The sequence below is a fragment of the Physeter macrocephalus genome, chromosome 12, assembly GCF_002837175.3.
Source record: "Physeter macrocephalus isolate SW-GA chromosome 12, ASM283717v5, whole genome shotgun sequence".
Lineage (NCBI taxonomy): Eukaryota > Metazoa > Chordata > Mammalia > Artiodactyla > Physeteridae > Physeter > Physeter macrocephalus.
Genome location: NC_041225.1, coordinates 74,444,833 through 74,459,473, shown reverse-complemented (window position 1 = coordinate 74,459,473; position 14,641 = coordinate 74,444,833). Strand labels below are relative to the sequence as shown.

The window sequence follows — 14,641 nt, the reverse complement described above, 5'->3', positions numbered from 1 at the left end:
AGCTGTCGTCTCAGAGCTGCCACAAACTCCACGGCTTGTTTGGCAATAAAAACCAGCTATAAAAGTGTGAAAAATACCAGAGACCCAAAGGGAGAGGGAGGAGAAAGGGGGAATGGCTCTTACACCCTTTTAGTGGACATCTGATTTATTTTTTAAATGGAAGAGCCACTTTTATAGCTACTGTAGTTCAATTATCTCTAATTTTACACATTTTATGCAAATTCTCAGCATCTTAATTGCAAATGCGAAGGAAACTTATTTTTTAAAGCAGAAAAACAAGGTATAGTTTCGTATTTTCTTTTCAATTTTTAATTCCTATTCTTGGTTCAGCACCATTAAACTTTTAAAACTCTTTTTACACAGTTGTTTAAAATTATGTGTAATTTAAAGCACACTCACATGTTCACAAACACCCGTAGTCTTAAACAAGTAGCTAATTTTATTCTTAGACCTCACTCTCCCTCTTGGAGAAGATACTCTGATGTTCTCCTACATATAGTTTCAAAGGACTGCAAAAGAATATACTCAAAAGGTTTCACAAAGAAACTCAGTGTCTTACAAATCAAGCACACTGGAACATATTCTAAGCATCAAGAAACTTGGCTGCAGGTTTTTTGCCTAGATGCTCAGATTTCTAACCAGGAGTGTGCTGGCAGATGTGTGACAACCAACTCTCTTGAGAGGTGACAACTAACTCTCTCTGATTTGTAGCACTTGCCAATTTCCATGGTGTAAACACTCCTGCTATGACCCATTTCAAGCTACCAACCGGATACCAGTGAACCTGAAGTTGGGAAGATATGGGTTCTATTGGTTCTCATTAGCAGAACTACCTCTAGCACACCACTACTTTCAGCAATTTGGACATGCTTCAGGGATTTCAACTGGCTTTCTTCTAATGTGGGGTCTCTAGAGGTAAAAAGCCAAAGGAAAACAAGTTTTCCACACTGGATGAAGATTTCAAAGATTTTATAGGCAGACAGAAAACTTAGAAGTACGCTTCCAAATCTAGAGTCGTGAGTTTTTGTCAAGAATCTGGCAATTACTAGCCACCTACCCTGTGCCAAATCTTTGCCATGAAGTCTGTATATTCACGTCTAAAATGTGAATAATAAAGTGTGCTCTGTTGTGGGCCTATCTTCTAATAGCAAAAGAGCTAACAGCCGTGGAATCACTTGACAGACTGAAAGGGATATGTGAATAAAAGCTAAATATCTTCATGGTTTATTTAACAATTACTGGTTTACTCAACAAATATGTCCTGATGTCACCATAGGAAACACAAAGATGTACATAACAGAATACATCGAATGATTCTTCAATAAATAGTGATTAGTGTTTTCATCAGGATATTCCATCCTGGCCATGTGTGGAGAATTTTAAATATTTTTCTGAACACTGAATCTTGAGAAAAATTAGTCAAGAAATCAGGAAAAGGGGAAAGAGTACTATCACTCTCTCGTGAGGATGAAAGCTTAATTTGGATCTGTGCTAGACTTCTCCATTGAAAAGGACAAAGAGAGCACTGAGAATGTTCTAATTAAGATTCCCTGAGAGGAAGGAGAGAGCAGTGCGCACAAAAGGTTTCAAAGATGGTGGCTAAGCTAGCTCCAAGCCTCCTCACCCTGTTACCAACAATATTACATTGTAACCTTCCTCAATGGCCCACACAAAAAATTTGTGGCCAAGAGACTATCCAGTCCAGGTCCTCTCTTTCCTTAACAACCATATTTCATTCTAGCACATCAAGTAGAGGGAACATAACCATTTGCCTCCAAAAAAAATCCGGACTCCTCTGCAAACAGAAGCAACTGGAAACACAAAGGAAGGCTGTGTGGGTAGCACTTCTCATTAGGCCCTCTGCCTAACAATAATTAGGCTTGCTCCCATTACTGTTGGACTCCGGGCAGCTGGTCCAATACTTATTTTTCCTAGAGGAAAATGAAGAGTACGTATGAGTCCCCGACTTTTACTTCCCCTCTTGCCTCCTTTCCCTTCGTGACTTCATGCTGGTTTGCAATTTGTGTTTTCACCACTGTAGTTAATTCGGGACACAGTCGATCAACTCATAGCCTCCTTAGTAATGGAAGTGCCTCTGAATAAAATTGCGTGAAGCTCAACGCTTCGATGGAGAGAATCCCTACCAGCCCTTTCATCTTGTATTTAGCCGGCTACCCTTCACTGAGGTTACATTTATAGCATAATTAATGAAATAAGCTTTTCTTCTGACTTGCCTAAATAGCAGGGCCGGGTGACGTGGAAACTATTTGTTAGGACGTGCTACTACCTAAAGGGTCTGAGACCTTTCTACACAACCCCTGACAGCTGAAATAGTCCATCTTGAGCATGTGACTGAAACCTGACAGGCTGAAAAATACCCATGCCTCATAATGCATGTCAACAATTTTACTATCTGGTACAAATGGAAACTTGCTGAATTTATTCCTTAAAATGCTATTTATACTTTCCTTGGTTCTGGCTTAGTGGTAATGTATTTAAACCTCTGGGAGAAATAGTCAAAAGAATCAACCACATAACTTTACTTGAGATGCCTACATTTCAAACCAAATACTGGCAGATCAGTGAGTATCTAGGTTAATACTCTCCTTATTTGATTAGGATAATCCACAGAGACACTGACTTATTCCTTCAGATCCTGCCTTTTAACCAATCAATATGTCTAGGGTTATGGTTTATCAGAAGGCAGGTGATAATTTTGGAGATAACATCTCAAGGTGCTGCTGACATTGAGATGCATATTCAATAGGTTCTTGGAGTGACAAAACACAGCAATGTTGGAAACTCCCCCCAGAAATACGTGCACAATGCACACGCACACCCAGGATGCCACTAACCTTTAATTCTTGAAGCTCCAATATAGATTAAGCACACGGGCTCTTAGTAATGTCAATGACAATTTGAAAATTCAAGGGGTGGGCAGTGACTACCTTTCCCTCAGATGGTCCTGTCTTTTCAGTAGGGAAACCCCTACAAGGAAAGGAAAGAAGCAGCTTTCTGCCCAAAGGTAAATCGTGGGGATGGGAGGAAGAGCCGTGGAGGGCAGCAAGGCAGTGAGCTGGTAGTTTGCCTGAATTAGCACGTGTCACTACCTACACAGAATAGGGATCACACGAGAACAAGGGAAGGTGAGGGAAAACAAAGGAAAACCATTAGACATGAATTTTTCAGAATGTCATTAAAATGTATCTATTTAAATTTCACAGGATGAAAATTATCCGCCTGCTTTGTATTAATCTTGCCTTGACTGAAATTAGTTGCCAGACCTCTGTTTATAGCCTAATTACCTTTTCCTAAGGAAAAAAAAAAGAGGTAAAAGAAATAACAATAAATTTGTAATGGAAAAGCTACAAGCTTAGAGTATTAGTACAGATTGGGGATGGTTCTAGGAACAGGGTATGAAAATAACCTAAACAAATCCGGAGAAGCCTTGTGTTCCTCAGAAGACTAGGATGTTGTTGGTTCTCTCCATATTGTTTGGTGCCATGGTTATGACTCCTGGCCACAAACACTTGTGAGTAAGTAGTACTCAGGGCAGCTACAGTGTAGTGTCTATTTTATTTGGCTCTCTTATCCAGCCAGCGAGATAATCGAGGGTTCACACTCGAGATCATGGGTTGGCAATATTTTGTGTTAAGGGCCAAATGGCAAATATTTTAGTCTTTATGGGCTACATCGTCTCTATCACAATTACTCAGCTCTGCTGTTGTGGTACAAAACAACCATTGACAATATGCAAACAAATGAGCGTGACTGTGCTCCAACAAAATTTTATTGACAAAAACAGGCAGTAGGCCAGATTTGGCTCCCAGGCCACAGTTTGCCAAGCCCTGCTCAGGACAATTCAACCAATGGAATGTGGGAAGAAACCAACAGATGCACAGCGTGGCCTAGAGTAAGTGTTCAACAAATGTATTTTGAACAAAAATGAGTATCGATTAAGCTAAAAAAAAAACCCAAAGATTTTTTACTCAGTAGGAGAAATATGGAGCTACCTCCAAGTAAGAATCCATGGGTTAAAAAAAAATAGTTTTAGTGAATTCTTATAAACAACAAAAATAAGTAGTAGATCAATATGATGGGGACACAGAGGCAAGATAAGCAAAAACACCCGGCTTACCAAAGCTTAGCAAAAGGCAAAATTCTCTTCCCAATCAGCCATAGAGAATGACACCATATTACGACACCATGTAATAACTGAGCTTTACAAATATGCCCCTCTGCCGTCAACATAAGGGAACATCGCAGGAAGTGTTAGCTAAGTCAGGGCAATGCAAAATGTATTTTTTAAAGATATGCCTCAAAATGAGCAGCTTTTTAAAAATGATCTCCCTTGAAAGGATGAGCTTCAGTTATGTCATAAATAAGCACCAGATTTGGGAGGAAAAGTTCTGGGTCTCAACCTTGGTACTTCTCCTTGTCTTGTTTGGCCACTTTCCCCATCTATATTACAAGGGTTGGACCAGGTGATCTGTGATCCTCAAACCCTGACTCTAAACTCCTGTGATTCCAATGCCAGCTTCACCTATTTGTTCTTTTAATGAGAGGATCCCTGACTTATTTCTAACATGCTTTTTACCTAAGGGTGTAATGTTGAATTGCCTTTGTTTCCTCCTCTACTGAGCAAGTTTCCATTCCATCCCAACCCCCTCACAGCAAGAGTCTCATCTTAAATGTTAAGGTAGCCCATCGTCCCCATAGGTAGCTAGGGACAGGATGCAGTCAGGACAGCAGCCAAAGACCCCTCTGCAGGCCGAGCCTGCAAAGTCATCCTGGGCGTCCTGAGCATGCCTCAGCTGGAGGGGCTTTCCCCACTCAGTGCCTGGACCATTGCCAAGAAGATCTGTCCAGCTGTAAGCCTGATTTTATATAGTTATTTTCACTTATTTTTTATTTCACAAGATGTAAACGAATCTGTTTAACTAGGAAATCACGTCCCTTGAAAGTGATTATAACCTAATTTGACATGCAGTATTTGTATACTTATTCTAGTGTTATGATGCATTCACTGTGTTTACATAAATAGAGATTTCTGTATAATTACTACAAGATAATGTAAAGAGTTAATCACATGAAATCCCCCAAAATCTCATTTGAGTGAATTTTTTTAACTTGAATTCCAAAATGTTCTCTAAATCTTTTTTGAGAACCTTACAGAAACATCTACTATTGTCATCCGTTCTTGTTTGTTCATTAATTGATACAGTCAGATAATTTACTGTGTGCTTCATATGTACACAGATACCAATAAAGATAAAAAAGACACACCTATTGCCTTCAAGAGCACTGAATCTAAACAAGTCTGGTACCGCATCAGGAAGAAAGGTAAACCCTGCCTTGATCTTGTCTGCTTATCTTGGATAATCACTATACTTTCTTCATGAAAAATACAACGGAAGAAATACACAAGAATGCTTTGCATGAAAAGGAATATCAAGAGGAGAGAGAGAGGCAAAATTCGCATGAAATTCTAGAGGAAGGGCTGCGAATATTTTAAAGTTTTCTTCTTTTTATATTTTATTGACAAGGGAAGGAATTTCCCCCAAACTGGAATATTTTTTACAACTAGGGAGGAACAACCACATAAAGATCGATCCAATAGCTTTTTACTTGTACAACAATTTAGGAAAGACCTATCTGTCTATCTTCCTGAGGTCAGGTAAATGCTTCTCTTTGCACTCATTTGCCTTCATTCATTCCATTTATACCATATGCTTGCCTCTGCCTTAGCATCTCTGAGGGTTAAAAATTAGGTAAAAGGCCTACCAAAGTATCCCAAGCTGTGTGTATGGCAAAAAGAGGGCTTGAAAAATGTCTACGATGGCATCTGTAGATGTTAGGAAGGTGAGGATGTCACTGCATGTGTACATTTCACAAACACCATCCTCTCATCACTTTCACTGGACGCTGCATGCTCAGGTGGACCAGGGAGGAGAAAGTATCTTCACTTCTCCTAGGAATGTTATTCCTCCATCGCCATGTTCCAAACCTTCTCTCAAATCCTCGGGCTCTTATTTTTATTGTGTTTTCTAGATGACAAAGACATTTAGACATAGTTATAAAGTAATGTCTTCAGCAAAATAGAACATCTGTATTTTTTGAGGATGACTTTTGTACAGTTCCTATCCACAATTTGTCAGAATGAGACACAGAGATTCAGGAATAAAAGAGATTACAGGAGTTGCCTCTGGTACCCTTAAAAAATCCAAGTCACTGTTTTAAACCTAGGATCCCAATACTTCAATGTAATTTTATTCAAATTAATGTACACTGACTAAAGTACCTGATATGCCCAACAGTTCATGAGTTCAATTAATTTTCTTCAAAAGAAGGAATAAAAAGTACATACCATTTGGCAATAAGGTCCTGCAGAACTAAAACGTATTGTTTATTACAATGAGCATGGCATTATATCACTATTTGTTGAACTATTTATACACAAACTATTTCTATAAAAGAATTATTCTTAAACCATTAATTAGGCAAACCTTAAAATGATGCCTACTGGTAAGCTAAATAACCATGTACAGCCTACTTGCTATGTACGTTTTTCATGCAAGTTCCATTTTGTTCTCCCATTACAGATGCAATGTAGTCATCATGGTGAAGAGTCAGAATAATGTGCTTTGGATGTGCTATTAGTACCATGTTCCTATGAGCAAGTTACTCAACTTTTCTGTGCTTTAGTTTCACTTCTTATAAAATGGGAATAATAATTCCCATTGTTATGAGGATTTAAATAACTTACACATAGAGGGGACTTAGACCATTGATCGGCACATGAGAAAGACACAGTAAATGTTTGCTATTTGTAGTAGAAGCAGCAGTGATCACACTGGCCTTGGATGGCATTTACATACACTCACTTTGGTGTTTTCCTTGTTCATTTTTATTCAACCTATCTCTAAATTCTAAGCCCTTGTGGAACATTATCAATGCCAATAGGGGCCTCAGGTAATGACAAATTATCCATTTAAGTGTATGTATTCTCCCTACCCCCGAAATCCCCACTATATTTCAATGGTCCCTTAAAGTGGCTAGTTCCGAAGGGACTGTGTCCATGACCATTTGTTTATTTTGCATATTGGACATTTCTAGTGGAAACACTAGACACTCATAATGACGTCAACTATCAACAATATAGGAAGCTCTCTGATAAAGTTCCTTTTCATTACCTACCTCTCCTTTTGACCTGCTTCCTTTCTAACTGAGCTAGCCCACACACCCAACCCAGGCTACAGAAGATAAGCACGTGTGAAATACAGAACTTCCGAGTTCCACTTTCCTTCCACTTCTACCAATCAGTGCTTATTAAACTCTGAAGGTAAGTTTACTTATTCTTGACATGAGTTCTTCGCGATAATCATCGTAGGAAAAGAAAGTTAGTTCTCTTGCTGCATCTACAGCATTTTCTTATGGCACGTCCAAGCCAACTGGATCCAGTCTCGAGGGAATGAAAGGAAGTCTCTGAGGAGAGGCTTCTCAGAGGCGGGGGAGTCCGCAGGAACACCACGTGTCCCAATTTTGAAGTGACTGCTGCAAATTAACATCCTGTCTCCCCTGCGTTCCCGACAGCAGATTGAATATTCTCTTCCTCCACGTGTCTGTTGATTGCCTGAACTGTGATAGTGCTGCTTGAAATGGCAAGGGGATGGGGTAGATTTGGAGTTATCCAAATCAAAAACACGTTGGTCTGTGACCACCTAGAGGGGTGAGAGGGAGGGAGACGCAAGAGGGAGGAGATATGGAAACATGTGTATATGTATAACTGATTCACTTTGTTGTGAAGCAGAAACTAACACACCATTGTAAAGCAATTATACTCCAATAAAGATGTTAAAAAAAACAAAACAAAACACGTTGGAAGAGACTCACAGTCCAATCATAGACTCTGTGAGGCCTCCTGAGGGTTGTCAGGTTTTCAGCAGAATATTAGTTGGTTACTTAACATATTCTATTGTCTTCATTAAAGGCTTTAAATCCAGCTTTGCGTAATTTTACTAAGTAAGATACCTAGAAAATAGTATCCCTTTTCCTCTCCATTGGTATAAGGGGAAAGCACTCCCCTGAATCAGTGCTCTTTCCACATGGGAAAGAAAATGTGATACATGGATGTCTGTGTCTGGTCAACTACTAAAACGTTCATAACATCATTTAATGCAGATACTCTTCCTTTCAGATTTTTCAATTGAGGGACATGAGAAATAGGTTTTTTTTGTTTTCATTTAAATTTTCTCTAAGCTCTAAAATGCAACATTTTGGATTTGAGAAACTCAAATAAAAGGCAAAATATATCAGAAGTGTCTTGCTAAGTGTTATGTTGGTTTCTAAATAAACTTAGGAAAGAGCTTTATTCCAAATAGGATTAACATTCCTCTGGCTCACCTTCTGCAAACATAACTTGCTTCTGCTGTGGCACACTCAAAGGGGGAAAATATTAGATGTGAAATTTATAAAAGGTGGCACACAGAAAAAAAGCAATGCTTCAAAAAAAGCAATGCCTCGGCCTTCCCTGGTGGCACAGTGGTTGGGAGTCCGCCTGCCGGTGCAGGGGACACGGGTTCGCGCCCCGGTCCGGGAAGATCCCGCATGCCGCGGAGCGGCTGGGCCCGTGAGCCATGGCCGCTGAGCCTGCGCGTCCGGAGCCTGTGCTCCGCAAAGGGAGAGGCCACAACAGTGAGAGGCCCGCGTACAGCGCAAAAAAAAAATAAAATAAAATAAAAAAATAAAAATAAAAAGTAATATATTATTATTAGAGAAACAAGGTGATTGAGTGATGTCACTCATAACTTTTCTCCAACAGCTAGAACACCTGCTCCAACATTGTTTTTGTTCAGATTTGCTTTCTTTGTTTGGTAGAACTACTTACTGTAATAATAACTACATGAAGTCATTTACCAAGGTGACTAAACTATCTTCTGTTCGGGTGACAAACAGCCTCAAACTGGAAGACCAAATAAGAGTCTGGATGTTGGACTGAGAAACAGTCTTACCGTGAAAGACTGATGGCTATGCTCGTCCTTACTGTACATGCTCCCAACGTGGGCTTCACTGCCTTTGAGAAATTCTCACCAAGACCCAAGGACCAGTTTACAGATTGCTTTTCTAACTTTTCAGTGAAAACAACCCAGGCTGGAATGAATCAACATGTTTAAAGGACTGTTAGGCAGCTCTTCTCTCTCCCTAGATCTCAGTGATTGTTACAAAGATGAAGGGTCCAGTCATTCCTCTACCTCTGAATTGTCATTTGACCTATGAGTTACTGTCATTTGACCTATGACCTATCAAGTTACTGGGGCCCTATTTATTTCTATTGTGTGGGAAGAAATCCACCTTATTTATTATTGGGATCAACTATAGGCGAGAGACATAAATGTGGTTGAAAATTTACAAGTGTCTGGTGATCAATATTAATAACAATTTTGGGAATTATTTGGTAAAAACTTATTATTAATCAATATCTAAGAATAGGCTTGGGGGTTGTAAACACACTTCTTATACCAGATTCCTGCTTTATCCACTTATCTAATTTATATGCCTTAGAAATATCTAGCCATCTCAGTGCCATACGTCCTTGAAGCACTGACATCTGCTATTCTAGAAAAGGTTATTTCACATGGTTTTCCATTATAACAACCGAACTTACAACTTAATGGGATTCAATAGGGTTTCTAGAGTAGAGGGAATAATAATTCATGTCTGAAATTGGGGAGCTATGTCCCCCTTAACATCTCAAATCCAGTAATCTGTCAACCCTTCCAAAGTACGACTTGATTCTTCCATTTCTTACCTTCCCCATTTTCGCACCCCTGCTCCAAACCCACATCACCTTTCCCAAGAATACTTAAAGGGACCCCAACTCACAAATGGTCTCTTCTTTTCCATCCTTCCTCACTCCAATCCATTTTCCACAGAGCAGCCAGAATAAATTTTTTCGAATGTTAATTAGATTATGTCATTCACTGCTTAAGTTTTGTTTTCAATTAAGCTTAGAATAAAATCCAAATTTCTTAGCTTTGCTGATAAAGCCCTGTAGACTTTGGTCCTTCTCATTCTCCAACCACATCTTGTTTCATTTTCCCCCTTTCAAATAGTTCAGTCACAGGCACGTTTTTGAGCTCCTTGAACATGCCAACTCTTTGCATAAGCCATTCCCTATACCTGGAATGCTCTCATCCCTGTCTCAGTTCAGATGTCTCTTCCTCAGAAAGATCTTCCTTGATTGTCTAGTCTATATTAGATTCTCCTTACTACTTTCTCATAGAACCCATTGTACTGACCACAGTTTAATTATGAGTCTGTGTCTGCAATGTTTGATGTCCATCTCCCCTACTAGACTGGCAATTCATGAAAGCAATATATTTCGTTTGTTTAATTTGTTCAGTATGGTATATCTGGTACTTGTATACAGTCTGGCACAAAATAAATTCTTTTGAAGAGAGGGAGGAAAGAAGAAAGAGAGAGAGGAGAAAAGAGAGGGAAAAAAGGGAGGGAGAGAGAATGGAAGGAAGGAAGGAAGGAAGGAAGGAAAGAAGGAAGGGAGGGGGAAGGGGGGAAGGAAAAAAGGTAGTCAACTGGCATATTTTCATTTTTACCCATTTTGTCACTGACAAGCAGTGTGACCTCAAGTAAGTCATATAACCACTTTGTGTCATCTTTCCTGCGTATAAAATGATTCAGCCTCATCAGAAATAGGAAGGTAAGAGGGGAGCATTTGGTAAGAGTGCAATCTGTCCTCAAAAGTGCAGACAGTTCCCTGCATTTGGGAGAAGGAGGAAAGTTGGAGTAGAAGGGAAGAAAACCTAGAAACAAGTTGGTCCTACTCTGGGGTTGGGTCTCTGGGGGTACAGGAAGGGTAGGGGGACAAAATTCTGAGATAACTTTATTTTCCCAGAGCAAAGAAGACCTGTCCAGGGAGATAGCAAATCTATTGAACTTCCTCACTGCCAGCATTGCACAAACACCATGATTCTCCAGTGAAAGAGAGGGGCCCAGAAGAGGCCCTGGGAGACCCTGAATGCCTCCTAGGTAAGAATGAGGTGTGCCTCAGCGATGAACTGCATGGACTGATGATTGTGGCAGGATTGACACATGCTCAGTGGACAGATGCCCAACCAAGGGCAGATGCCCTGCCCGCTCCAGCCACCTCCATCACCTTGGTACTACTGAAGGCCCCAGAAATGAGGGACAAGTTCGGGGATTTGACGGGAGGAAGCTGAAATGACTGAGATTACATTTCTGCCTCCTGCAGATTGGGGGCTTGAAATAAAAGGAGAATAATTTACGTAAAATAGTTACATATTCTTATGCACCTGAATTTGTGAGTTGAACTCCAAACCTGCTACATAATCATTTTGATTAATTTCCTTTGTCTTCCACCTCATCGACCATGCACTCTTTGTTCCCCTCATCCTTCACTCTTGTCTGATTCTCTGTCTCCATCTATCTTCTCCTGGTCTCTTCCTTTTGTTCTGCTCTCTTTCTCCAGCATTCTCCTCCAGACATCTCCTTGGTACCCTGCACTGCCTTCCAGCCCATGGTATCCAAAGCAAGAGAAACTGAACCCTGAAATGGTCACACAGTCTGGTCTCTGCCTTCCTCATGGGCCCTCCAAGCTCTGCTGCCTCAGTCATGTTTTCCAGTGTTTTAAAACCTCTTGTTCTCACCTGCTCCCCAAATAGCTTTTCTACAGTCTTTTTTTTTTTTCCTTTTCTCTTAGGACTCCTCTGTGATTTTACTAATAACATTTCCACTGAGCAAAACAGCTTATAAAGAAAAAGGAAAGAAGGACCTCTGTGCCTGTGAGATAATGGCCAAAATTCTTTGCCTGACTTTCAATACCTTCCCAGAATGGAAGATTCTATGCCATCCCTGCCCCCACTAGTCTCTCATAGAAGCCTTTCTTTCCATATGGACCTGGATCTTTAGCAAATTCATATATCTCTTAATCTTATCTAATTCGCTGCTTTTGCACAGTCCTTTCCCCTACCTAATGTGGCCTCTCTCCTCCTCTTCACCTGTGCTAATTTTATGTGTTAAGGAAGAGCAGAAGACATTCCTGAACACTTCCTGTCCACTCTACCCCACATCATCACCCCCCCCTCACTCCAAAGCTTATATCCTTATATCCTGTATCCTTCTCTTGGACCCTATTCATGTACTGTCATATGAAGTCACCTATCTCTTTACCATATACATTTTCCCTCCTGAGTGAGATTATTAGATCTTCAAAGTTGAGAACTTATCTTTTATATTGATACTATTATTATTAACAATGAAAACAGTGTTATATATGTAGCAGGTTCCTCCTTCAAGATGCATCAAATGACATTTATTGAATGAATCCATGGTATCAACTGAATATATGTTTTTCAATTGAATAATGAGATATGGAAGAAATAAAGCAAGCATGTATTGGATAAGTGAACGCCTGAAATGAAGCCAGCAGACTGCCCAGATGTTCTCACCCATGGGGACAGTTCCACAGTTCCAAGTCACAGTTGGATGATATTTACAAGGCTTAATACCATCCTTACTGACTTATCTCAAGTTTTCACTGATATCAGAAATAAATGTTTTTGTCATGGAGCCTAATTGAAAATTCTTGGCATAAAGAAGCATTTTATTCATAAAATGACTGCTTATAATTATTTGTTTTGTTTTAATATAATTTAACTCAAAGTTACCAGATAGAGAACATTAGATTTTTCTGATGGCCCAGTAAAGCCAAATGCATTTCAGAAACAAATCTGAGCCAGAGGGCATTATTTTACAGATGAGGACACGGGGGTGCAGAGAGGCTAAATAATATGTCCCCCAAACACACAGCTAACTGGTGAAAAGATCTGGTCTAGAATACAGATCCCTTGAGTCCCCATACCATATTCTCTTCTACATCCTGCTGCCTCTATTAGTGAAAGAATGAAAGGACATTCTGCAATATAGACAACCCCCCAATTATTTTTGTACAACAGTACCTCACAGTTTAATTGATCTATGTATTTATTAGCTTATATTAATGCAGCAGAGGGGACAAAAAGCTCACAAACAGTCCCCACATTTCACAAGACACACTGCAGGAAAAGAAGTGACTAAGAAGGACCTATAGTATCCTAGGGCCTTGGTGGATGCATTCCTGGGGGAGATGGACCTCTTATTCCTGGTGGAGGGGGTCTCATTCCTGGAGGGTCATGCCTATTGGCGTCCCTCGAGTAGGAGGAAGCCCAATTGGTGGGCCCATGGGTGGTCTCATAGCAGGTGGAGGAGCCATAATTCCTGGAGGTGGTGTTACTCGAGCAGCAGGTGTAGGTGCAGTCCCCCGTCCTGGTGGATACTGAGTTGGGGCTCCAGCAATGCTGGCAGTAGCAGAAACTGCAGCAGCTGTGACAGTGCCTCTTCCCTGTGGGGTCATTACCTGTTGGGATGGGCCCCCAACCCCTCAGACAAGGCCTGCTAATCCAGCAGGAGCCTGGGGCATTGGAACACCTGTTGGAACACCTCTGCCAGCTGCCCTACCAACCCCAGGGCCTCCTGCAGCTCCAGCAAGTGGTACCCAAGCAATGCCAGTATCTCTGGGGGTTGGTCCCTCCACAGTCATGGAAACCAAGTTCTCCCCACGCAGCAACACCAGATCCCAAACCCGCTTTTCTTCACGCTCTGGCTGCTTAGCATTCTTTGGCTTGATCTTCCTGAACTCACCACAATCGCAGAGCATCAAGTTCATATGCTTGTCAAAGGCCTTAAAGGTGCCAGTGAAGATCCAATCATCTTGCAGGACACACCTCATCCTGAGTCAAAGTGCTGCAGCATCTGGCTGCTCTTTCCCACAGTCATGATTGCTGCTCCACCAAATCCAATGTCCACAGGAAAGTTTCAGGATCCTTAAGACCTAAGGGAAGGCTACCGATCGAGGTATGATGCAGGTTCTCCTACAAACAACGCAAGCTGGGGCGGAAGCTTCGAACAGTAGATAGAGCCTGTTTTTTTTCTTTGTCTTTCTCTCTTGGAATCAGCTACCTCGGTGTTCCAATACTGCTTTAACCACCTCTTGGTATCTCAGCTAAGAATGCCTGTCTCAGTTCCACCTGGAAATCCACCATAGGTACTTGCTGCTGCTGCTGAGATCGCCTTGGGTACAGGTGACACTCCTGGCTGTTCAGTGAGGCTGTTCTTCTCCGTTTGACTTGGACTTCTACCTCTGGTACGTGCTGGTCTGTGGTCCATCTCAGGTGTAAACGGTCCCTGGCCCGCTCCATCACGCCTCTGGCCGCTCTTCAGAACACAATGTTAGGCATCTCCAGTGGCCGCCCCACTCTACGCTGCCTTTGCTAAGGTGGCACCAACTAATAGGTTGGCTCTCCCCGCCAATTTTTTAAGTGCTATAAAAGACTATAGCGTAACCTATATCGTGCTGTGTGTAAGAGAAGCATGATCCCCAGCATCCTAAGCAAATCCCCGTGGCAGCTCCTCTCAAGACAGGCAGGATTGAAGTTGATGTAAACTTGTGATCCAGGACTAGGCGCACATGGGACAGCCAAGCTGATTTGAAGCCAGTGCCAAGACTTCAACCCTAAAGGTGCAGGAATGGCCAAGTTGAAATCAACCACCTCCACCTCACATTTGC

The 14,641-nt window shown here is 41.2% G+C and overlaps 1 protein-coding gene and 1 pseudogene across 1 annotated transcript; both read right to left on the bottom strand.

The window, feature by feature from the left end:
- Nucleotides 1–13,130: 13,130 nt before the first annotated feature.
- On the bottom strand, nucleotides 13,131–13,851 carry LOC102981426 (small nuclear ribonucleoprotein-associated protein N-like; annotated as a pseudogene).
- A 203-nt stretch (nucleotides 13,852–14,054) lies between these two features.
- LOC102981694 (SNRPN upstream reading frame protein-like) lies at nucleotides 14,055–14,273 on the bottom strand. The gene has a single exon (XM_055089058.1). It carries the CDS (start codon nucleotides 14,271–14,273, stop codon nucleotides 14,055–14,057), a length of 219 nt encoding a protein of 72 aa, XP_054945033.1.
- Between the last annotated feature and the right edge of the window lie 368 nt (nucleotides 14,274–14,641).